The sequence below is a fragment of the Clarias gariepinus genome, chromosome 12 (genome assembly GCF_024256425.1).
Source record: "Clarias gariepinus isolate MV-2021 ecotype Netherlands chromosome 12, CGAR_prim_01v2, whole genome shotgun sequence".
Taxonomy (NCBI): Eukaryota; Metazoa; Chordata; class Actinopteri; order Siluriformes; family Clariidae; genus Clarias; species Clarias gariepinus.
In genome coordinates this window covers 12,425,348-12,451,291 of record NC_071111.1, presented here as the reverse complement: position 1 = coordinate 12,451,291, position 25,944 = coordinate 12,425,348, and the positions used below count along the sequence as shown (strand labels likewise).

At 39.9% G+C, this 25,944-nt stretch overlaps 1 protein-coding gene across 3 annotated transcripts in view; it reads right to left on the bottom strand.

The window, feature by feature from the left end:
- Positions 1–25,944, bottom strand: part of lmo3 (LIM domain only 3) — a 42,266-nt gene that overhangs the window by 11,096 nt on the left and 5,226 nt on the right. For all 3 annotated transcript variants that reach the window (XM_053508102.1, XM_053508101.1, XM_053508100.1), the window contains exon 2: positions 24,483–24,696. In XM_053508102.1, the coding sequence (XP_053364077.1) occupies positions 24,483–24,688 (206 nt within the window). In that variant the 5' untranslated portion in view covers positions 24,689–24,696. The remainder of the gene's footprint in view (positions 1–24,482; positions 24,697–25,944) is intronic.

The window sequence follows — 25,944 nt, the reverse complement described above, 5'->3', positions numbered from 1 at the left end:
CCTTTTGAGCTGTCTAAATATAGCTACATTTGTGTTATCTCTTGCATCCTACTCATTTCTCTCCAAATGCCAGAAGGGCTTAATATGAAATAGATGGAATGATACATCTGTCCTTGTACGAAGCCTTGGATCTAAAACATCTAAATATGAATGTAAATTTTGCGCCTTGGATTTACGGTGCGATAAAATGTATCCTTAAACAGCCAGGAGATGTACTTTCATACGATCATGCAAAATTAAAATAGGAATGCGGTCGGACATATGCGTGTTTGTCTCCAAAACACGTTATGATTACACCCTGCTTTGTGTAGGGAAAGGCAGGAAAAACATTCACCTGATGAATGACAGACGATCCCCGCATGAAAAAGTGACGCCTACAGCTTTTTCTTGTTGTCGGGTCAAATCAAAATGGCATTGGATTTTTTTTTTTTGCCCCACTCACACGATCTGTCTCCTTCGACTTCCCATCTCTTGCAAATTTAAAGTGGCCTGTGCCTTTAAATGGACTTGTCACGCTATTTTCATTTGAGTGAGTGGGTGCAGAGCTGTGGGCCTTTCAAATACAAAAAGCTTTGCTTGTCCCCCTAAGTGAGGAATAAACCTGCCTTTATCTGTCTGCTGTCTCTAAGCCTCACCCCAAAAGTCTATGACTGGGGGAAATCAACAGCTGGGCGGCTTTATCAGTTTTAACAACATAGGACAACATGGACTGTGGCACTGATGACTGGGTGTAAAAAAGATTGTATGAGATCCAAAGAAGTGTATGCATCCAAAGAATACGAGTTTCAGTACCGCTGAAAATAAATAAATAAATAAATACTAGTGCAAAGACCATAGACAAAATATCAGTTTATCTGAGTGTACTTGTTAAATTGTTACTAATTTTTAGGGCCAATTATTTATTATATTATAATTTATAAAAATATTATATTATATTTATTATTTATATATCTGTCTACACCTGTGTGCTTTTTTTAATAAAATATCTTCATCTAACCCTTTTGAATTTGTGCTGTATGCTTTGGGACTGTCCAAACCTGTAGTGCATTTCAGACAGATATATTCCTAGTATAATGTGCTTTACACAAGTGCACAGGTGATATCCCTCAGAAAACTCGCTACAGCACTATCCCTGGGCCAAACTGCTAACAGGCCATTAGACAACACACTCGCTGGGACTCCTACACCCACCAACACTGTGACAGTAAAAAAAAATAAAATAAAAAAAAAGCTATGACAGAGTGCCATGTCCATTATAGTTCTGTATTTACTGCCATTTTGTGTAGAAAACTTGTCGTAAAGATCAGATGGTCAGAGCAAGGCCAAAGAAACGTCTGGATCCTGAACGCCCTGCAGGAACTGGAACACAACTGCTTACTCTGAACACTGCTGCCCTGACTGCTAGTGGATTTCACATACACACAGAGCAACAGTATCTCTAGTATCTCTAGTCAACATCTCTAGTCAACACCAAAATAAAAATATATAAGATTATAAACCTGATAAATGAGCAATTAAACAGCAAGTTCATACTTTACTCAAGGTTTATTCGTGCCAGCTTAATTTAGGGTCTACATACGATTCCCTCTTTTGCATGAGTTCATTATTTTTCTGTAATAAATAGGCCAATTAATAGTCAATAAAAAAACTAATAATTAAATAAGCACCTGTTAACAAACATGACCAAAACGCAGGTGTTATGTTTCTAATATGCAAGCTTTTTTTTTTTTATAAAAGAATTTTTCTGCAGCAATATATTCTCTAAAATGTAGTTACTGGGAACAGTTTCATCTTTTCTCAAATGATTTTTTAAACAACTTAATCTAAAACAGATAGATACAGTGGGTACCTTATTGATCCCGAAGGAAATTCCAGAATTGAAGGATTCTTCAGAAGTCATCTTAAAGGCCACATAACATATTCCTGACAATTTCAGACAATTTCAAGTCTTACACTTGGCCGGTTTTGAGTCTAATGGCATTTTGATTTGACTTAGTACTATATAGTTTAAGACTCTCTCTTAGTCTGAATGGTCATGTGACATTTGCATTCTGACTTTTGGGATCTTTCAGTAAGCCTGATTTTGGATCCGACCTCTCCTGACAGTCTAGGTTTGCGATTATTAATAAGGATTTTCTTTTTTTTTACTTTAATATTAGATATTTTTCATTTTCTTGAACTGTGGATACAACTGCAATCGAGATTTTATTTACACAAACTTCATGCACGTTCATGTATTTACTCTTAATATCGTGTTCATATTGTTTTTTGAGCGATTTTGTGAAACACCAGCTTGGCACAAAATTATAAATAGTTGTGGCATGTTTTAGTTTAATCTTCCAGAAGTCTTATTCAGATCTAAACTTTATTTAATATTCTGCTTACACGCGGCAAACGCACCTGTGTCCCATAAGAACACACACTGAAAAAGTGTACAAAGGAAATGCAGGGATTTGATCGCGTAAGCGAAAGCGATGAATGTCCAAAAAAAGATGTTCCTTTCCTTAGATGTTCGAGGAACAATGAGGGGAAAATGAGCGCAGGTATTTTGGGAATATATTTCCAACTTGTTTTCAAGCAAAAAGCACTTTTGAATTTGGTTCGTCTTTTGTTCCTCAGCCTGACAACTTGAGTTTCAGAAAGCTTATGAATAAAGGAGGAGGCACGTGTCCTAATAGAAACTCTTCTTTTCATCTTTGTTCTATAAGGCATTAAAATTTAAGACATTACATACTACAGATTCTATGTTGGCTACACCTGAGAGAAACCATTCATATTAATATCATGGTATAATATGGCTATTTATTTTTTTTTGTTATAATGTTCTGAATATGGTCAGTGGTTTAAAAGAAACACAGGTAAGATGATCAAAATGAAATACATCCGTCATGTCACATGTCGAACACTCTACTACTATGCACTCTATCAAAAGTCTGGTGGTTAGAGTTATTACAGATAGTGACGGTGCGCCAAATCCCGAAGTCTCCTGAGAAAGACCCGAGTCCGCACCATGCAGGAGAGGAAGGAGGGAGCAGCCGATGGATGAAGCTCTACCTGCCACTTGTCTTTCCTTGCTCCGTCAGTTTGATGCCATAGACGCTAATGGTTCTCTGGGGAGGCAGCAAATTAAGTGTGCTTGGCTAGTAATGAATTCAAAGGGCACATGTTCTAAAAATGTGGTCTCTAAAAGGAGCGGCGTATAAACCTTGATGTGCTCAATACGACACTGGGTGATAACGTACACAAACTCTCTTGGTTTTTCGGGTTGGCGGATTAGCTTGAGGCGCGGTTTACTTTTACGTCTGGTCAGGAGCCTGGTGGGAAGCCTGTTACAGAGGAAATCATTTTCACTTCCACTCCAAGCTTGACAAAACAGCAAATATGTTTAAAAAGGCTGAAAGAGGCAACACTTATTAGAATTAGAATTAGCATTCATAGCGCCGTCGATTTCGGCAGCACCTTACGGGAGAGAAAAGGTGCACAGCAGTACTTCATGGCTGAACGGTATCTATTTGATGAGAGAAAAACAGATACCAATTAAATTATTCCACAAGGCTTTAGCCCAGTGGGTGCAGGAGCGAAACCCAGGCACTCAGCTCGCCTGTGATGATTAGACAACGGCCTGTTGGAAAAAGCGCAAGCGATGTCACCTCAACATGCTCACCAAGTTGTACAATTCATATAATTTACTGGCTGTCACACTCGAATGAGAACATTTTATTATTATCATATGCGGAAACAAACTGAAGTAAAAGCAAGAAGGCTCAAAGCACCTTTATGAGTTTATCTTGTGCTTTATTCCCCCTCTCTTCTACCATTTGAGTATTCGCTAAACATCAAGGACAACAAATTAAGCATACATTCTTTCAGGGCCAATCATTATTTTTTTTTCTCTTTAAATAAAAAAAAAAAAAGAGAATAACACCGCCACCTCCAGAGCCATTTGAAATTCTGACAGCGGCTCCCTCTTTTTCCTTCCTCCCCTTCCCCTCTGCCACCCCCGCCACTTCAATTGCTCTGGCCTCGGCGTGCATTCATCAGCTGCCGAATTAGAATTTGTTTCCTCACAAACCATTGATCATCGGCCTATTACCAGGCAAATGACAGTTAATTACCCACTACATTAACCACCGGGACCCGGGGACCAGCTCCGCGTGCCATCAGTCAACATGATGAATGTGGCAAGTTCAGTAATGCACGGCCGTTCTCTCGTCCGCCTGCCACGCTGAGAGCAACCCCTGGATCTCACTTCCCGGCACCCAGGGAAAATCTATGGCAATCTGCATAATTACAGGCTCAGGGTTAATAACAGACAAATGATTTGTTGCGTCTCGAGCAGCAGGCGCCCCACGCCAGCATGCGGCTCCGGCTCCGTGGCCCACGCTGGCGTGAGCTTTAAGACGCCAGGGTTTAGTAAGGGAAGAGATTCAGAGTGTGTGAGCAGGGGAAAGGGAGAGGAGAAGGAGAAGGGCGGGTTGCTTGATGGAGAGTGGACAAGGATGGCAATGCGATCAGACGTCTGCTTTCTTCAATTTATACCCTCCTGTGTGCGCGATTTCTGAAGATTAAACAACTCTTGGGGCAAAATTATTTCAATTAAGGGCAGCCATGCTCTGGGAATTGGCTGTGGGATAAGATTTTCCTCCTTGAGTGCCCTGCTTTGCCTGGCTGCTGGCTGGATCACTTCTAATCTGCACCTGGACTCTGATATCCTAATGATGAATTATGCGCCTCTCTTCTCTTCCTGTTGCTGCCGCAGTACAGACGGCTTTCCGCTCTCGTGTCAGTCCATTTGTGGTGCAGAGGATTCGAGCTAATCAACAAGAAATACTGTTTTAGACCCCTCTGTGTCTCATGAGCATCTCTCACTGATGAGGGTTTATGTCCTCTAGTTCTTTCACTCTCTGTCTCTTTCGCGGTTACTGGTACAGTAGTCCTGTAAGTCAGGACATTTACTATGGAGACACATGCTTCCTTAGGAGGGTAACTGTTTCCTGACAGCTAAGGTTACTGCCTCTGTTTGCCACGACAAGATAATTCATTGTAAACAGTTTTGTAAGAAGAAAATGAGTTCAGAATATGATTACGTAGATGAACAAATAACAGATAAGACAGTGACTCAAATTGCCTACAAAGGAATAAGAAAAGCCAAACATTCGCATTTGCATGTTCAGGCAGTGCCAGAATCAAAAACGCCACTGTACGGGCTTCCATTTTGTGCCTCTTTTCAACAGAAAATCACAGTGAAACAAAGAAAAAATAATTATGCCCTTGCTAAATACAACCAAAGGCCTTTCAGCGCTGAAATTTGGCAGCACTGTGTGGGGACTGGGAGGGCATTTTGAAGAGGGTGTAATGAAAGTTTTGAACCCCCGCAGGGCCCAGATGTGCACTTCGATAGTGCCAACCCACCTGCAGTCACAAGCTGAGTGCCAGGGTGCACCACACTAGGCCTGCAATTATCTGCACCAAACACGCGTGGTCTCACGAGTCAGTGCTCTTCACAGCTAATTAAGCTAATCTCAACTGGAGGGGGACCATCCAAAAACATAATGCGTCCAGTCGACTGATTCTCGAAAACCATTTAGAAGCATTTTTAAATGGAAATTCTGCTGGTGTGATCTTTAGCTGTTAGAAGCAAAATGATGGAGAGGGACAATGTGGTTGTGAAGAGCTCTTACAATGGATACAGTGGCTATTGTTCATGATGTGTCTAGGTCAAAAAACAGACATGTTTTGCTGCACATGTCTGATATCAAGGCAATACCAGATAGGGCTACATTGCATATTATTTATCGTAATCGTGACATTTTATTTTATAATAATGGGATCACGGCAGCCTATAATACTCCATCTTAAATTTATTATTGTCTGGCTTCTGTGGGCATTCTGATTATAGATGCATCAGATTTTTTAGCTGGATGTTTTAAATAATGATCCAATGTAATAAATACATTTTGGTAAAATAGAATGAAGAACCTTTCTGTTTGTTTTCCCATATTGCGAATCGTAATTGCGATCAGAACGTGTAGAAATTGAACACAGCCCTGACGTCTTTAACAAGAACCCGAACCATGACGGGAAATTAGTGAAAGTTCTGGAAAAAAACTACATTTATTTTAACTTATGATTGCACAGAATGTTCCAAGGTGCCTTTTAACCTTTAATGTTCCCAATTTTCTTATTGATGCGTTGCTTGGAAATTTAATCTTCTCTGAGTATTTCTTAGGCTCAAGCTAGGCTACACTAAAGAAGCGAAAAAAGGAGCTTCTCTTTTAAACATACATGCTAAAACATTAAAAGGCTCGTTGTGAATGTGTCATTTTATTACTTGCTTGTCAAGGCCGAAAAAATGAAAACAATGCCGTCCTACCCTTGAACCATCGGCTAAAACGCTGACCCTTCAAATCATGACAATTAGCTCTGAAGGAAAACATGATTCGGTAATTGTGCCGTTATTTTAGATTCAACTAAAGGTGCTCGTTCTGACCTCTCTGCATTTACAGATCACATGTGAAAAGCTCTATTTAATTACAGGAAGTGAAGAACACACACATTTGCAAGAATGAGCCTTAATGCCTAGACTAAATTGTAGCACGGAGAGGTTAATGGTGGTCAAGCTTCTTTTTTCACCCTCAAGCACAAACACTGCAATTAGACGGTGCTTTAAAAACAGAATAGGCATAAACATATTTCTTTGTGTTATTATTATTATTATTATTATTATTATTATTATTTTAAAATGATTATTTACTTATCTTTTTGCATTTGGAATAAGCTGTTGCAAAAAGGCGTCTGAGGAAAACCTAAATCAGAAATATAAATGGAATCATGCTACATTAACCTTAAACATAGTGTTGTTTGTAGTCATGGCTGAACGCACGGTGTTTCACATTTCCCTGACGTGCTAATATGTTCACATTCTTTAGCTTTTAAAAGTGATTCCTGTCAAAACAGACAAACCTGTCTATCTCTGTTAAGATGTTTCGAAATAATTGCAATGAACAGAACAATTGTGTTATACAAAAAAAAATGAGAAGAAAATCTGGAATTAATGTAATTAGAATTGCTCGATCAAACTTCATCACCAGAACACGTAGACTATAGCCAAGGAAAAAAATGTCAGCAAAAAAAAAGAAAAAAAAAAGACTTCAATACCTACCTGATTAACTCTCCCTTTTTATCTTACAAACAAAAAGAAGTTAAAAAATACTTAATATAGGTTTTTAATTAGATGAAAGCTCTAAATGGCTTCCCCACAATCAGCATGAGGGGACTTTTTGTAGACATAATGATTGAAATGTTTTAATCACCGCTAAAATACAGATGGGGATTTTTTCCCCCTCTCTCTGTGAAAAATTCCCACTCTTGGTTAAAATGAAAATCCACCTTAATGTTCTTCAGACTAAAAGTAATTAGTTGAATAAAGATAAAGCCAAATGAACTCGTGATCAATACGCTTTCCCCTCCCTCTGCCATTTGAAAAAATCAAATTAATTATCTGCGCCTCCTTTCCGTATCAAAAGCCTCCTCTGTTTTGTGCCAGGGACATATGGGTATCAGAGTAATGCGTTACCGAGTGCAGCGGCTCCACTTCCCCGAGTGTGATGTCTCTTTATTATTCCAATGTGTGGCAGGGAGGAAAGAATCAGGGCAAATGATCTCGCTACCCATGCCTAACAATAGAGGAGTCTCTAATGAATGGACCAAGAGCAGCCAATTATTTTAATGAGAGCACACAAAAGCCTTAGGCCTGATCAAATCCAAATATCTGGAGCTGTTAGAATGTGAGCACGAACAGCGCTGGGGTAATTCTGACAGAAGAAGGAAAAAAGCTTAACTGTTTCATTATGGCATACCTTTTCCCCTTCAGCAAAGGAACTTCTTTCAACTTGAAATAATTACAGACGCTTATGAATTATGCGGTTATGCAGTTATCTAAACTGTTACTTGTAGGTGACTGAAGATAAATGTGTCATATGTAGATAGAGATGTTGAATGGAAGTAGTCGAGATTAAAGGACACATCTTCAGTCGAAACACATCAGTAGAATAGTAATAGCTTTATCCTTGTAGCTGGTATTCATGCAAACGGTGGACATCGTGTAGCTTAGTCGCAGTACAACAACTCCTCTGCAACCAGGATGGATGCAGGCTGGTGTGTGTGTGTGTGTGTGTGTGTGTGTGTGTGTGTGTGTGTGTGTGTGTGGGGTGTGCAGACCCAATGCAGATGAGCTGGGCTGAGAAATCACCGGCCTGACACACACACACACACACACATACACACACACACGCACACACACACACACACACACACACACACAAGTGCACACTGGTGATTCCTTTTGATTGCCTCTTTAGCATTTCAGAGAGATTAAAACTGTATGGAAAAGCGGCGGAGATTCAGCACAATCAATACACAACCACCCGCAACTGCCACAGCTCTCTCTCTCTCTCTCTCTCTCTCTCTCACACACACACCTGGATTAATCCGGTGCCCTTATTTCCCCACACTCAGATAGGTATTTAATGAAGAGCCAGGATGTGATTTGAGGACTGCATTGATTACTTACAGCTCTACAGCACTGCCCTCCCCCACAACACACATCAGAGAGCACACGGGTGAACAGGTCTGACTGTGAGAGCGGAATTAAAGAGAGAATTAACACTGTTACCGAGAGCAGGAAGAAGTGTGAGAAATGCAGGAATACATATAAAAAAGAAAGACAGAGCATGAGAGGAAAATACAGAAGGAAGGCACAAAATAGGAGAAAAAAAGAGGGATGTTTAAATGAGGAGAGAGAGGAGAAAGTATTAAGGAGGGGGGGGGGGGGATGGGGGTTAACGGTCCACATGCAGATGAGTTGGCTGCTGGGAAATCCCCTTGTGACCAGTACTGTAATGAAAGCTAAATGCATGTAAATAGCGAGGACGCACCTCTTAAATTTCTGAAATATCAGCTGACTAGCGTTAACTCAGCTTTAAAATCAGCATTTACGGTCCCGACTGTCTACTTGTGAATATACACATCGTGTCAGCCAGTCGATCAGATAAAGTCTGACATCAGGGATATGTGAGGATTTCTGAAGCGTGGGAATGGCAACCCTTGTCCTGCTGAAAGACTTCAATTACAAAAAGCGAGAAAGAAAATCAACAAAATAAAACTTTGTTGTGAATATTATTCTATGGGTTGCCAGGTAGTGATGTGATTTCTAATATGCTTTGTATAATATTCAACTTTTTTACTCACTGAAATGCATGCTGGATTGCTCAGTTCTTTGAAAGTAGGTTTAAAAAAAGGAAAAAATCTTTCATTCTGCTTTTCATTGTTTTATATGCCTAATGGTGATTAAAAACCTTCAAGGACTTCAGATATGTTCATTAATTTCTCTTATTAAACAATTTGCATGTTTTATCCAAGAAAAATTATCAACTTTTTTTCCAGAGTACCTTCATCACCTAATTAACAGTTTACACACCTTTTTTTTAACCCCTACAGCCCTGCTAATATACAATCAGTCAATAAGAAAAACCTACATTTTCACTCTGGGCATGAGCTGGAAGAACATCCTGGATTCAAAGTCGGTCAATTTAAAGATGTAAATATTTCCTTTCTGACGCTTGGTTAAACAGGGAGTCTAAACACGTTGAATTAATTTTTGAAAACTGTTGGGATACTAAGAAGAAGAAGAAGAAGCATGAGGAATAACAATACGGTGTTCGTCTTGCAAAAATTGTGACAACATTAACTAGAAGGGAATTCTGACATTCACTCTGCACTGCGCACGTCAACCGGGCTACACACAGCTCAGTATGATGACATCAGCATTCGCGCAGGAAGCCGTACTAGCTGTCATGTGCAGCCCATACTGTCAGGTAATGTAATAAAGCTGTTAATTCCTTCAGTGAGACGGGCTTGTTTGTGGCTGCGCCCGGGCCAAGGGCAAAACCAGTGCAGCTCATTTGCATTCCTCTCTCTCTTTTGGCTCGCTCATGAATAAATCAAGCTGTTAAATGGCTGCATTTACATCTCATTTTACAAAAGTACAGCTGAGTGACTGGACTAGATGGTGCTCACTTAGGCAGGTTGAGAGAAAAGAAATCCTCAGATTCTTTCATGTGCACTTAATAGAACAAGGCGGAATCTTATAGGTTCAGATATCAAAAGTCATTCGTAAAGATACGATAGCCCAGAAGTGCCTTATTTTTTCTTTTTTGTTTATTTATTGCGGCATGCTAGCAACCATTGTTACAAAAAATATATATATATATACAGCAGCTTTTATCTCCACAGCCAGGTCTGGCTCGATATAAGTATGTGTACTGATGCTATATCCACAGTAAAATAACCTTGACCACGTGGTTGAAGGAGATCTCAGGGGTGGACGCCGCTTGGAGCATCTAGCAATGTCTCGCAGTTCCGCTAGGCCGCACACTAATTGAGAAGTCACTCAGGGGTTTCAGTTTAGGGAGGGGGAAGGTTGCCCTTCAGTCCCTATCCAAATCAAGCTCTCGTAAAATGGGCCTGACATGGACCGATCACCATCTGAAGGTTTCTCTCTCCCAGCACGCTGGGAAGAGCGGAGGCCTTTCGCTTTTCAATCAACCACCTAGTTCATCTTCATAAAAGGATTGTTAAGCAGGGGGTGGTGCCACAGAATGGAGAACAGCCCTCTCTTGTAGCACAGGCTAATGGGCAGTAGAGTGCTTATTAAGTGCATCAAACAGCAGTCATATCAGAGAAATGCAGCGAAGCTTTTAGGTTTAGAATTCTAGATTGAGGTTCATTAGTGAGAGGGAGGGCGATTAATCAAACATGCATGATGAAGCTAGACCTGCTTCTTCCAGGTGAAACTGTTTGTCAAAAATATCATGCCGTAGTGCTTGAAGACATTTCCACAAAATGGTAGCAACTAATTGAACAATAAATCAGCTGCCTATTACATTCAGCAATGATGGATGTATGAATCTTACTAAATTTCATATTTTCTGAAAATAATCTTGTGACATCTCATTATTGCATTTACATCACACAGTATATTTGTCCTGTGGCATCTGTGACATGATTTTTTTTATTTATTTATTCATGAGTTTTTTTTTAATCTTGGCCTAGGTTGGGTGGAACCAGAGCCTATGTTGGGAATACAGGGCACAAGATGGGAAAACACCCTGGATGGGATTCTAATCCATCATAGCATGCCATGCACACATGCACATATTCCATGTACGCTCGTTCACACCAAGGAGCAATTTAGAATCCATCTGCCAGCATGTTTTTAGGGAGGTGGAAGGAAACAGTAACTTGAGATAAGAATCAAACCTTGAGCTGTGAGGTAGCACAGTTAGACCTCTGCACCACTGCCGCACCCATTACCATATTGCCAAAGCAAAGCATTTACTTCTAATGCTGGGCATTTAGCTGCAACAATGCTTAACTTGCAGCGAAATAATAAACATGCTTCACTGGGTATCTATAATAATGTCTTTTGAAGAAAGCAGGTGTTCTTCATGCTGATATGACCAAAATCCCACAGCCTGGCTTGTGCTTTCACATACTGCTAGGCAAAGGGCAAACCAAGAAGCTAGAAGGCAGTGAGACAGCGCTTTTGTTCCTTGCACAAACCTCTAAGGAGGGTCCTTCCTTTGTGAGCACGGCACCACACCCCCTGAGCATTTACTCCTTTGCTGGTGTTGCTTTATCTCAGGTGAGAGGCTAGTAGGTTTTGGAGGGATGGTGCCAGTTGGAGGCTAAGCTGCAAGCTTTTTGGATGGTGCTGCTGTCTCGAGCCAGGATGACGGCAGGATTCCAAAGCTCGGAGTCCAGAAACAAAAGCCGATCGGTGTCTGCCAAAGCTCTGGAGGCAGCGGGGGGCCTGCATGTCTGCACGTGTCAAACGGCAAGGCTGGTTATCACACTCTCACATGCTGGCAGAGGAGAGACGCCAGCCAAGTATGCAACAGCACCGCATCACCCCCCTACAAAGCTAGTGGAGCTTCCACAAGGCCATGAAATAACAGCCACTGATCTTCAATTAGTATGTGCGAGGCAGAAGACCTCTGGAGCCATAACTGTGACACTGTACGCATCAAGGAACCGAAATGTACATGCTATTTGATAAAGGCAGAATTGGACTCCTTTTATAGCACAAAAGTGACTCCATTTTCTTTGAAGCATCAATCACTTGCCAAAAAAAAGGGAGGGCTGTTAATCTTCAAGATACTTTGGATTAGACCAAACTCTTCGTAATATGTAAAAGGAAATGACCTGAGGCAATCCACACAAAGAGAGGTCAAACAGCGCCCAAACTGTGCTCAAGTTTAATTAATAAGACAAAGAAGAGTGCAATTTAGGTTTGGCTCAGATTGGCACTCTTCGTGAAGGGAATCTGGGGCCTAGCACGTTCTGAAAGCTCGGAGACCCTCTTCCCAGAAGGCTGTCCACAATCTTTGATGTCAATGAGGGGCATAAAGGTTAATCTCAGAGGAGTAAGAATATCAAGTGGTTTGGAGGGCAAGGAAAAGAAATTGTCAAGAACGTCTGCTGGTAAAAATTACATTTGGTGTGGTGCAGAGCGAACATGATCTCCCCTCTGAGTGTAGTTAGCAGGTGCTTGATTTCATTTCCTCATTAAGATTGTCGCAGTTCCTGAAAATTTATGTCTGTACACAGAGAGGGAATTTTTTTTTTTTAAAGATTTAAGAAAACATATCCCATGTTCTTTCTGTGTTCAAAACAGGTGATTTCACTAATTAGTTCTAGCATATTTGGCTGAAGTTGTGCTAATTAACTGGAAATCTAGTGAAAAACTGGCTATATGCTGATGGTATAGCCTGGGGCAAACCGATAGAAAACTGTTGGACTGTGGTGAAGGCATAGCAGTCAAGAGACCATGTTCTCCACATGATCTTCAAGAAGCAATCAAGCAGGCATGGACTCAGCGAGTGACACCGCAGACGTCTTTTTGACTCTATGCCCAGCTTGATCTAGCAGGCTTTGAAGAATAAAGGGCTTTTTTTCTCTCTATACTTTGGCCACCACTGTATCATAAATGTAAAAAAGTTATTCATTACATCAGAATTATTATTGCTATGAATCTACCTAAAATATCGCCTAAATGTACGACATGCTTTATACTGCTGTGGTCCTATCCTTAAGACGAGAAAGCTACAGAATCCTAACAATTTCATTATAACACTGCTTGAGAATTCGGGCACCTTGTGAACACATGCAGTACATAAAAACCAGGCTGTACAAACAATTGTACATTGTATTATATGCAGCGGCTAGTGGCAAATACAGTACACGAGGAGGTAATGAATATATTTAATAGCGCTGCTCTTGTTCATAGGCTTTGCTCTGTCAATACAAATCAAACCTTTGAGAATTGCATCACTACATAGCAAGTAATGGCAACATAATGGCAGGAATCGATACAACAAAAACAACAAGGAGCGGTAAGCTGCGGACAAACAGCTTCTCCCACTGCTGGGATGATAAAAGATAATATTGCACTCAGCAGGTGTCTGACTGTGCTCTTCTGCTACAATGCTGCTGGTTCGCATTCACCAAGCCGTGGTTGGGACCGTTCTAGCTCACTGCAATGAATCCAAACTGATATCTTTCCTCCACACCTTGCCATTTCTAAGTAAATAGTAATTTTTATAGACTCTTGACTGTGCAATATCCAGACAACATAAGCTGTAAAAGACAAGAACGATACATTATAAGTTTCAGATTCAAAACAGATTCAAGTGAGTTAGAATTACTATATGGACCACTGTGAAATCAAGGGGAAAAGATGAAAAAGGCAAAAAACTTTTATTCTATTAGGAGTAAGAACTGTGTTTAAATTGAATTCGGAAACGGACATTTGCCTTCTATCATGAGGCTACGATGAAAAATGTGCTAGTGAGGGAATTCAACGCAACAGCAGCAGTCGTCTGCAATAAATCCACAGCCACTCTGTTTCCTCCTCCGGACCAAATCAACCCCATCTCCAGCCCCTGGGTGGCCCTTTCTGATCAGCAGCAGGGTCAAAGTTGACATTTAATCTAGCCACAGACTCATGGAGTCTGTCCACGCACAGCACAGTCAGAGCCGTTCGACATTTCGCTTCTCATAAATCCACAAAACAAATAGGAAGAGAAAAAGTGTGGCTCCCCGCATCCCTTCCTTTCACTCCCCACCATTACAACACCGCCACTTTTCTATGACTCCACTAGGCTGCCATGAGAATGTAACCGTGCCTGGAAAAGGTAGGGAAGATTATCCTTTTATATTCCTCTCTCAGATTAGATGGAAATCATAACACAGACCGACTCGGCGAACTCTGACCCCTCTGAAACCAATTTCATTTGTAGAGATTGCAGTGATGTAGCTGCATGTCTATGTGCTTTTGCAGAGAAAATTAAAGCGGGATTTGTAATGCATTCAAAGAGCAAGTATACAAGAAGGGATATTAGAACGAATAAATTGCTGTCGCTACCCAGGCTCCACCGAATGTACATGCTGGTACAACCACATGTCAGTAATAACATTTAGTTAAATTAAAAATACTGTGAAAAATACTGTGAATTAGGATTGTCGGAGATGTCAAAAAACATTTAAAAAAAAAACATTACTTTAAAATTGTTGACCACTCAAAAAAAATTAATAAGTAATTAATATATTATACACCTTTCGTTAATTCAACCATTATAAATTTACAACTCATCTTCAGTATCCAAAATAAATTTAAATAGAGTAAATTTAAAACAAATCTGGAAAAGACAGAACGCATGAGAAAAGACTTTTCCTTTGCCCTGCTCCATTCTAATACGGAGCAAAAGGTAAGCTTAACAGTGCCAGGTGGTGACATCTTAATTTTTCACGGCTGCAAACATGGCCGTGTGCTGGTCCCCAATCGCCCCCATGCATTATTCCTGCCTTAAGCACTGAATGTCTGGGGATGTGGGGGTAGGAAGAAGAGGAGTAGGGGGGTATTGTTTTACAAGGCACCCAGCTGCGGCCTACTTGCCTCGCCCTGGGTTCTTTTCAAGGAGTTGTCGTGGGTGACCCCCTCTGGCTGACAGTTATTAATAATAACGCACAGTGGGGAATAGTTCACCTTGTGGCAATGGAGAGGCCGTTGCGGCTCGCAGGCCGGCCTGAGAGTCTCCAGAGGCAGGAATCATACAACAAACCACAGGGAAAAAAATAATACAGTCGTCGATGAGCGGGATCGAAACTTCTAGAAGTTTCTGTACAGCTCTTAAAGCTCTTAATTTCTCACTTTTAAAAAGTATTAAAAAATTTTTTTTTTTGCTGACACCTAAAACCTTGTAAAAAAAAAAAAAAGGTTTTCAAGCACTTTCTGGTGCGATCTAATATCTTGATTTAACAGCAATATTTTGTGTGTTCATCTAATCTATCTGTGTATTTGATTATTGAATAATCTTGACAATTTAGGCATGCTATATACCGTTCACACTCACCCCCCCATCCTCCAATTTACACGGCGTCGCAAAAGTTTCCGTGAACAAGATTATACAGCAGTATGAAGACCACTACTTTATAGTCTTGATCACAGAAACCTTTGGGACATTCAGAGGTTTAGGGGTGGATTTTTCTTTTTTTCCAGAATAAATTTACACCATGCCTATTTTGCATGTTATTTACTTAATGATACTGTACATACAGTATATAGTCACTTATATGGACAGAATTCAGTCACATGGATGACTGGTTTTAACATCCAAGCTCTGCTACTACACTGCCAGTTTAGTGCGATTAAATCACCTTTTAGAGTTTATAGGCCAGACTATAAATCTCCATGTCTTTCTAACATTCAAAGATATTGCCTAATATTTGCCTTTAGGCTATCGCTAATCTGTCAGAATACTTAGTCTATTAGAACTGTTTCAAGCCATCCCTTCTACATATAGCTACCCCCCCCCCGCCCCGCTTTAAATATTCTTTAATTATTCTTTAAGCCCAGCCTTTGCCTTTATAGCTACCACCCACATCTTTTCTATCTTTGACCCCAAACCTTTCCTTTCAGTAGTTGCACAGAGATATGTATTTTATCACGCTATTCCTTGTGCCCATTCAAAGATGGCTTCCAGGCTTCTCTTTTTAGAAACGCTCCCTCACGACTGGCTTGAGTGAATTATTTTACCAAAGTCAGCCGCTTTTGCTGAGAAAAACAACAACAACAAAAAAAACTGTCCTATTCCTCTCACGAAACATGTTCATCATTTTTGTAAATGGTAGCCAGTTACCCTTTAAGTACAAGACAAATTTGCTGTTTATAACACCATGATGACATAAACAAGACTGATAAAGAAAAACTTGCGTCCACAAGGGCCCTTAGGGGTACTAGTGAGGACATGGGATCAGTAGAAAGGGACAGAAGGGGCTATCTAATGAGACTGAGCGGATGGGGGGGGGGGGGGGGGGTGCTGTCTGTTGCTGCAGGCCCATTTAAATCTTGACCAGAAGAGGTCCTTTTGTACACACAGAGTGCTCTGTTGTAACAAGTACCACAGAGACACAAGGTTATCCAGGGCTGTATCCACACCTCAAGTGCTCCTGATACCGCTGGACTAAAGGCAGCTCCTAATAGAGCATGCTCTCCAGAAGGATTTGCTCCTTAAGAGTCATAGAAACTCCATCTTTTCAAACCAGACCTTATTAGTCTGTGCCGTGATACTGGAGACTTAATCAATGCTTTAACAAACAAGCTGGATGCTTTCTAATCTGACTTAGAGCTTGAATATTAGACCACACTTCAGTTGTGTTCATATCTGAACAGGAGGCCTGAGGCCTTGTAACGAGTACAAAAACTCTCTGATGTGCTGCCGCTACCCACATAACATACCATAAATATATCTCATACGGATCAAATAATGTGCTTTTAGTAATACCCTGATAATCCAAAAGTTATCAGGCAATGTAATGGCATTTGGGGAATTTATAAACAATAATATTAACTTGAAAATTTTGAAAACAATGTAGAGAAGTAATTTAGAAAATAATTATTAACAATCATGAAATAATTTGAAGTAAATGATATACAATACAGAAACATAAGAATAGTTATATTTCTGTATGAATTCAGATATACAAAATATTAAAATGTACAGGTGCACACAAGTGTTATGTACATGTGCCACTGAAGTCCTACAATAAGAAGATGACACCTAGAGAGCGGCAGCATAAATTCATCTGGCTTAATGAGTTCGGTTCAGAGTCAATCTGAAGAAACCATGCATATTTAGTATAAACCACTTTCATAAATAAATTACTCAATACATACAGTAAATAAATACATAAGCAAGCAAGCACTTGTTTCTTTCCGTCTGCTCACTACTGCAGTCTTCACCCTGGGTTATATTTATATGAGAGTAAAATAAAAATGCTCCAGCAATACAACCCACATTATCTGCTAGAACTAAAAGAGGTATTATAATAATTAAATATTTAATAAGAGTTATATACCACGATATGACATAAAAAAAAAATTACTACATGTTTATCCGAAAGCATCTGTTAAATATTTAGAGCTCTTTATAGTATATTGCTACACTGATCAGCCACAACATTATGACCACTAATGACGGATGAAGTAAATAACATTACAAAGGCACCTGGAAGTAAGTGAACATTTTGTTCCTGAAGTTTAAGGAACATAAGCAAGTATAAGGATTTAAGCGACCCTGACAAGGGCCAAATTGTAATGTCTGGACGACTGGGTGAGAGCAATCCAAAACCACAGCTCTTGTGAGAAGTTCCCAGTCTGCAGTGGTCAGAACCTACCAAAAGTGGAGCAATGGCTATGGCGCACTGATGCACCTGGGTAGTGAAGGTAGGTCCGTGGAGTCTAATTCAATCGAAGAGCCATTGTAACTGTAATTTCTGAAAAAAATTATGCTGGTTCTAACAAAAAGGTGACAGAATATACAGTGCTTCGCAGTGTGCTGTATAATGCGGCTTCGTCCCCTCAGACCAGTTAGGGTGTCCACAGCCAAAAGCACCTACAATGGGCACGTGAGCAGCGAGACTGGACCATGGATCAATGGTCTGATGAATCATGTTTTTTTTTTACATCCTGTGGATGGCCAGGTGTCGTTTAACTGAAGAAAGAGACAGCACCAGAATGCACTACGGGACGAAGGCAAGCAGGCAGAGGCAGTGTGATGCTTTAGGCAATGTTCTGCAGGGAAACCTTGTGTTCTACCATTCATGTGGGTGTTGCTTTGACACGCATCACCTACCTAAACACTGTTGCTGAACAAGTACACCCCTTCATGGAAACAGTATTTAGCGATGACACTGGCTTCTTTTAGCAGAATAATGTACCCTGCTGCACTGCAAAAATAGTTCAAGAATGGTTTGAAGAACATAATGAGTTCGAGGTGTTGGCTTGGCCTACTGATTCTCCAGGTCTTAGTCCAATCGAGTATCTGTGCGATGTGCTGGAAACACAGGCGTAAAAGATCTGCTGATGACAGCTTGATGTCATAAACCACAACACACCTTCTGAGGTTATAGTGGAGTCCATCATGCCTAGACCTGGTCAGGGCTGTTTTGTTGGCAAAGAGGACCTACTCAATATTACGTGTGTGTGTGTGTGTGTGTGTGAGAGAGAGAGAAAGAGATTGTTTTAAATATAGCAAAAAAAATTAATTATTATTCTTGGTGAGTTTAAGGAAGGCAGCTAATTCATTTACCTTGAAAACTAAATTTAAATCTTCCAGAACACTTCACACTTCAAATGTATTTTTGTTTTTGGCACTATAAAGTGAAAAAACAAAATGAGTAATGGAATAATAATAATAATAAAAAAAAACTGCTATGACACCAAAATGCAATGAGCACCTATTAAATCGTATTGCATTAAATAATATTTCATTTTTATTGATTGCATTTCTTAAGGCTGTGATAACTAAATGTATTCATTATGCACTGCTCACAGCTAAATAAGCACAACAGAAATAAGAATTAGAATAACAGCATGTTCGTTTGTTCGAGGTAAAACCATTCCATGAACCGCACACTGCTCCCAGACTAATTCAACTGCTTCAACGACTTCATATCTGCAAATTAACTGTAATTCATTCTGGTTTCCATGAACTAGTAGCAAGAAATAATGAATAAAATGTTCCAACATGCCTTTTGTTGTTGCCGATGATATCTGCAATCTCAAAGAATTCATTAAAAACTCAAGTAAAATCTTGTTAATGCATTTTTTAAATAGTGCAATTATTACTTAATTATAAAAAATATTAAACAAACAGAATTTGAATACGAAGTCAGAGAAAATTAAAAAGCACTAAGCTGAATATAAAGAAAATGTTGGTACTTTTGATGCCTAAAAAACTTTAGAAAATAACGCACTGACCTTGAAATATAAAAACAATAAAGCAGTCTCATACTAAGAATTTGTAATCATAATAATAATATACAAAGATCATTCCTTATGCATTAAGAACAAACTGATATGGATGAGCAATTACCAGCAGTTCTACTGATAACATCTCTACAAAAAAATATATTTATGGACTTGAATCTAAGCCAAATGTGACTCCCATCAATTTTTGGTGTCTGCAGATTGATCGCATCAAATTTAACATTCGACTTAGGTTCACTATAGAACGTTTTCACTAAAACCATTCAGCAGAACAGCAAGAAAATGATTTTCTTTTGGAAGAATGGTGCTCTTCCTCCCACGACACGTCCAGAGACTTGTAGAATTCTCTGCCAAGGCACACAGATGCTTTTCTGGTAGCTCATGGTGGCCCAACACCTCGCTAAGGCACCTTATGCTGTTTTTTTCCCTTTAATTTATTACCCAGCTGTAGTATATGCTGTACACCAGGCCATGGGTGCACACACACACACACACACACACACACATACACCTTCTGCAGGCTGAGAATACTCTTTGTAGGCTTGTTTTATAAAGGTGGCCAGATTGTTTAGAGAAAGAAGCTGACCAAGGAGTCATGCTTGATGCTCCACAGTAGTGAAGTGCAGAGAGAGAACTCCATATGCGCTGGTCATTAGGAGGAGAGCTGGCCTCAATCTTTCAGCTAGTCTCAGAGGAAGTGCACTGCTCCAATCCCCAATGGAGAGACCAGCTAACCTTTCTCAGATGACACAGCTGCACTGTGTCATCAGCAAACTACTAATGAGCTGACATGAATTATTATAGTGATTCATTCATCACTGAGATAAATGTGTGATTTAGAAACTTTCTGACCGAGGTTTCTACATAGTTGTTCTACGGGGAAAAAAAAAAAGCTAAACCAATTCTGATTATAGGGGCACAAATGAACACCTACACCGTTGGGAAAATTTGTGTCACAGTCTAGGAAATTTTGACATTTTCTACCATATATATATATATATATATATATATATATATATACTCAAAAACTTTGATTTTTTTTTCTATTAATATATTCTTTTTTTGCAGAATGATGCATTCTTTCAAATAATTTAAATTTAGTACAGTCTTGATTATTAGCATTATAGATGAAATGTCAAAGTATATTATTAAAAAAATAATAATAATAAAATAACTGTGGCCCGATTCCGTTTCTCATTATTAACTATTTTCCAGACATATTTTAATAGAGGAGCTGCTTAGAAAAACATGTAAAAAAAAAAAAATCTTTCCAATAACATGTCAATTTTCATGTAGTGATCCTGTTTGAGGTTATAATTTTCTGCTACAATGCTGACTTTACACTGAATGTATGATGTTTGAAGAGACGCATCATATCATTAATGCTGCTTGAGTTAAAAAGAAACAAGATGAATGTTGCCAACATATCTACAAGATATTGAAGACAACTTACTCCAGTTGCCAACTTTATCCAGATAAGGCAAACCTGTCACACTTTGCCGATCTTTTGTACAGACTTGTAGTACGGACTTTAAGACGCATAAATTCTCCCCTGCCTACGATATGACAGATGTAAATATTTTTCTTTTAGAAATGTCTGAGATACATTTTCAGGGTTCATTTCCATGAGTTTATACAGGACACGGTGGATGTGGTCCAGCAAGTTGCTTCTGAATGAGTGAGGAAGACTAGAAGTTATTACGACTAAACCATGCAACACATGTTGGTTATCTTTCACTGATAGCCTGCTTTCCAAAATGGTAATAAATCCAGTCATGTCGACGACTTCTGTGAGTTTGCTTGCATTTACAATCTTAGTAAAACCACTGTAGAGGAAAATTGAAGTTGGATTAAAAAAAATGAATGAATAGATAGATAAATAAATAAGTGGTCCCCCTGTGCTGTCTTTAAAATGGATGCCTGAAATTTACAGTTTTCCATTAACTGATGCCTAACAGCTTTTCCCCCCTGCTTGCATCCTGGCCTTGGCGGATTGCTTCCATGTCTGTGGCTACTCTCTGTGGGCTGCAGCAGTTTATTTCCGCCACCTTCCCAACTTAAATGTGTCGCTCGCTTTTTTTTGTCTGGGCTTTTTAACCTTATCAAGCTTTGCCTTGAAATGCAAAAGCACTGGTATAAACACGGTTATTGCTGTTAGGTTTTATCGCTAATAGAGACACCGGCCACAGTATCAAAAGAATCGTTTTGGTGATAAAATTGTCTGACGCCACATATCCATACTTTGCCTGCATGAATCGGTTAATATTATGTCCTCAGAAGAAATTAAACAACAACAGGCCATGATTGTTTTCCTCTAACAGCACATCTTGCGCTTTTCATTTCTCTTGTTCAACGTCTAACGTTATATTTCACTATTTCATACATTCTAAACAAACTAAACATCACACTTTTATTTTGATAATATCTACTATATTATATTTACTATAATATTTACTATTCTTACCATTTTATAATTACATTACATAGAGCTGTACTAGTACCTGTGAATATGTTATTACTATATGAATTATAACACATTAGAATATGAATTATACCCGGCTCTGTTGTGTTACAGAAATATAATAACACCTTCAGACCAACTGAAAATTAAACAGCCAGTAAAATTGGTCTTTCGAAAACAAACCTTTTTTTTCTTATTTCATTTATTTTTGTGTGCGTGTTGAGATAGGGATTATTTCTCAGATGGTGGGACCACATTGCTCTTGGTTGCTCATGGTTGTAGACCCCTGAAGAATTCTATTAACCCTGGTTATGTCAGCCTTAATAACATGCCACACTGCTAAACAGGACTGGATTGATTCTGTGTGATGGGGGCTGGGTGGCCGTGTATAATAAATCCAAGCATAATTCACTTTTAAATAGAAAACAGAAATGGAACAAATAGAGAGAGGGGTGAGGGGAATTCCAGTCGCTCTTTATCTCTGTGACCGACTGCAGTGCTAACCTACGAAAAGTAAATAAGGGAATGATCAGGCGTCCAGGGGCAGTGCTTTTGTAAGAGTAGCTGCTGATTATCTCGGAAATGGAGAGCGGTTTTTGTTAGAGGGGCTGCAAATGCGATGTGAGGAGCCAGGCCTCTGCCATGTTTGCTGTTCTGTAAGAGCCAGCAAGCAGATGCCAAGCAGCAGGGACAGGCAGGAAAGGTGTGCGTGATAGCTACAGCAAAATCAATTCAGTCACCTTGAACTTTTGATGATGAAGAAGAAAAAGAAGAAGCAAGCAAGCAGTGCTTATATCCTCCCAAATGCTGACAAGAATAAAAAGATCTCGGGCAATTACCGACTAACGGAAGAAAAAAAAAAAAAAAAACACTACTGTGCTACACAACCAGACAGAGAATGAACTTCACTTTTAAAATCCATCAGTTTAACATAAACTGCATATTGCCCTTGTGCCTTACATCTGCTAAAATGCATTACCAGAGAACTGGGTTTTATATTTTATCAACAACAAAAAAGGAAACAATGCTATCATCCATGGCTCAAATTTATTTTTTTTCTCTTCCTGAGCTGTTGTTTTAAAGCACACAGGCATGTTGTCATGAATAGAGACGCGCTTTAGGAGGATGCAGCAAATGAGGCTTACTGTAGGAAAGTAATCTGAGCATAGCCTCAGCCTCTGGCCGCGTATCCATCTCATCTCCACAAAAGTCTCTTCGTCTGTGTCGTGCCTAATGGAGACTCTCATTCCTTCTGCCCAAATTAAACGAACTGTGCCTTTGCAAAAGTACCGAACTGCTGTAGCGGCTCCTGCGATGTTCAAAAAATGGCCCTGCATTCCCGAAGCGGTGCGGTGAGCTTATATAGACATGTGTCGGTTAATAGACACATAAGTAACTAGACCTGGTCCATTAAAGAGTGCCTTTCTGCTCCATGTTAAAAAGGTAGCTGGTGAAATAACTGAAATGGAGTCGTAGTTTATGAGCATACTGTACGTTGGCATGGACTACCACTGCAAAATGTTCCTTTTACTATCATGTCATGATTACTACCATTAAAGCAATGTTATAATACAAGCAAACAAACCTAACATGGATGAATTCCAAATTATTTCTGACTATGAATGGTTTTAGAATACTCAGTTTTTTCAGCGTTTTTCCCCCTATATTTCTGGAGTCTACACTCCTTAGAAAATGGTTAAATCATGCAGACATTACTTCAGACTGTTTAATTTTTTTTATTTTATAAATACTTTCAACATTTAAATCAATGTAAATAGTTTCACGATTCCAAAAGGTTTATTAACATTCCCAAGCTGTCCCAGTGGAACCGAAATTGGGCCAGCATCAGTGCAGCTCGGTGTGCATACAGCTAAGCCAAACTTTAATGAAAAGTGTGCAAACAAATGAAAGCATGTCAGTCTTGAGTGGTACAATAGTGTGAAAAGCACAGTAGTGCTCGCTAGACTGGACACTCAGCCTTCTTTTAGTGGGAGGAAAATGAGCAGGATCTGGGGTGGTCTTAAACTCAATGCTCCAGTCTCTGTGGTCCAGCACACTAATTGGATCCAACAAGTGAGTTCCTTCAAACCGAAGGAGAAACTCTAGCGGTTTATTGGCTCATAAAGATCCGTCTTTTTCGATTAAGAGAACAGCATATGTAAAGGCACGGGAGAATACTCGGAATCTCAATGTGGGGAGTAATCAAGGCTCTTAGGCATTTGCTTTCACACTGTGTTTGGAAAAAGAACCGAAAAGACTGCTTTTGAATGTTGTCAATGCAGCCATGAAGACCGATGTGGCTTTGAAATTGATTTTAGGCATCAATCAAGTAAAAATCCCACTATTAAAGATAAAGAAATGTCTTGATCAATGTAGACCTTATTTTCTTTTCTTTTTTTTTTTTTTTTTTTTAGGTTATGGTTCCTATGTCTTTCACCAATCTATATCCCAAGTCAAATATAAACCTTTTAAAAGAAAGAGAGCGAGAGAAAGAGAAGAAAGTACATGTCCTAAAATTGTCTTTCTTTGAACACATAGGCCAAAGGCATTAGCCCATTGCATACTGCTCTTATCTAGAAACCAGCGCAAATGGGTGCTAATTGTTGTTTTGAGTTTGGTGGAGGGTCTTACCGGAGGTAGTCCCGTCGGCAGAGGATGAGGTTGGCCTTGGTATACAGCGTGGAGCCCACCTCGCCAAGGCGGCAGTCACAGCATGCACACTTTAGGCAGTCCTCGTGCCAGTATTTGTCCAGGGCCTTCAGCAGGTAGCGGTCCTTGATCTTCCGGTTGCAGCCGGCACAGCCCTTTGGCTTGGTGTCCGGCTGGACGGAAAGCATTTGTATACCTGCCGAACAGAATAAGATCAGAAGAGACCGATTTAAGAACACAATAATTTCTGATAGAGCAGTGGCTTTTACAAACAATACAAAGAAAAGTGACACTTTATTGAAATATGGCTACCAAAAATCCCAAAAGAATAAGCAAGACTATCACTTTTTAACTTGAAACTTGGTATGCAAACACTTAATCCAACAACAACAAGAAATATCAAACAACAGCTGCACAGTTCTTCCCATCTCTTGCTCGCTTTTCTCCTTTCTCTCTCATTCTTTCTTCTCTCTCTCTCTCCATAAGAGGGGGGCCAGGAAAAGCTTTGCCCCCAGTGCAGCCATTGTGTAACCCCCATTTAGGCTGTGAAAGGGCTTTGTTGGGTAGAGAGGCTACAATGCAGGCTCATGCAGACGGCCTGTAATTAGTATTCTCCTTCCATACAGCCAAGAGTGAGCTCTACCCGGCGCCTGCACTCCCGGTTCCCCTTTTGTCCTGTCCTAATAGTTTTTGTCCTCCATTAGAAGCGTGCCTGATCCGTGCCTCTTGTGTTGACACTGGGACGATCCGCTTCACCCCTCCTCACACTCACCTCGTAAACACGCCAGGAGAAAGACAGCATTCGTGTTAGTAAACTTTAAATTAGGAGGGAGCATTACAAAGTTCCTTATTTCTGTACAGAAAGTGTACATGCGATTGGTACGAAGCAACAGTTGTTAACTGTATTGCATTGCGATTCTTAAAAGCATCGCATACATGTCAAACCAAAATCTTCCAAACTAACAAGGCTTTGGTGTACTATGAACTGTACAGGACTACAATGTGTTGAAAGTTGGAGTGTTTGCAAAAATAAAATAAAACAGACATGTTAAGTGCATGCAAGTGTTTTGAAGAACAACCAGCTTGTAGGCTAGATGTCATTTTAATGCAAAAAGGTAAATAAATGTGACTCGCTTAAAGTAAATCGTGCTGAATAAAAAAAAATTATAAAAACGATGCCGTGGATGGGCTGGTATGATATGACATGATGTTTGTGCAGCCTGTTTTTGCTGATCTGCATTTAAACTCTTGACCTTTTAATCTGCCCGGGTGGGACGGCGTGAGGCGCGCGCGCTGATTAGCAACTCCGTTCCCGATCAGCGGCGCTCATCCGCACCGCTTCACACCGCGGTCATTACCAGAGAGAGAGAGAGAGAGAGGTAAAGTTTCGAGTGATTGCACACCACCGATTTCAGTCTTCCTCAGGCTCGAAGCACTGAACGGA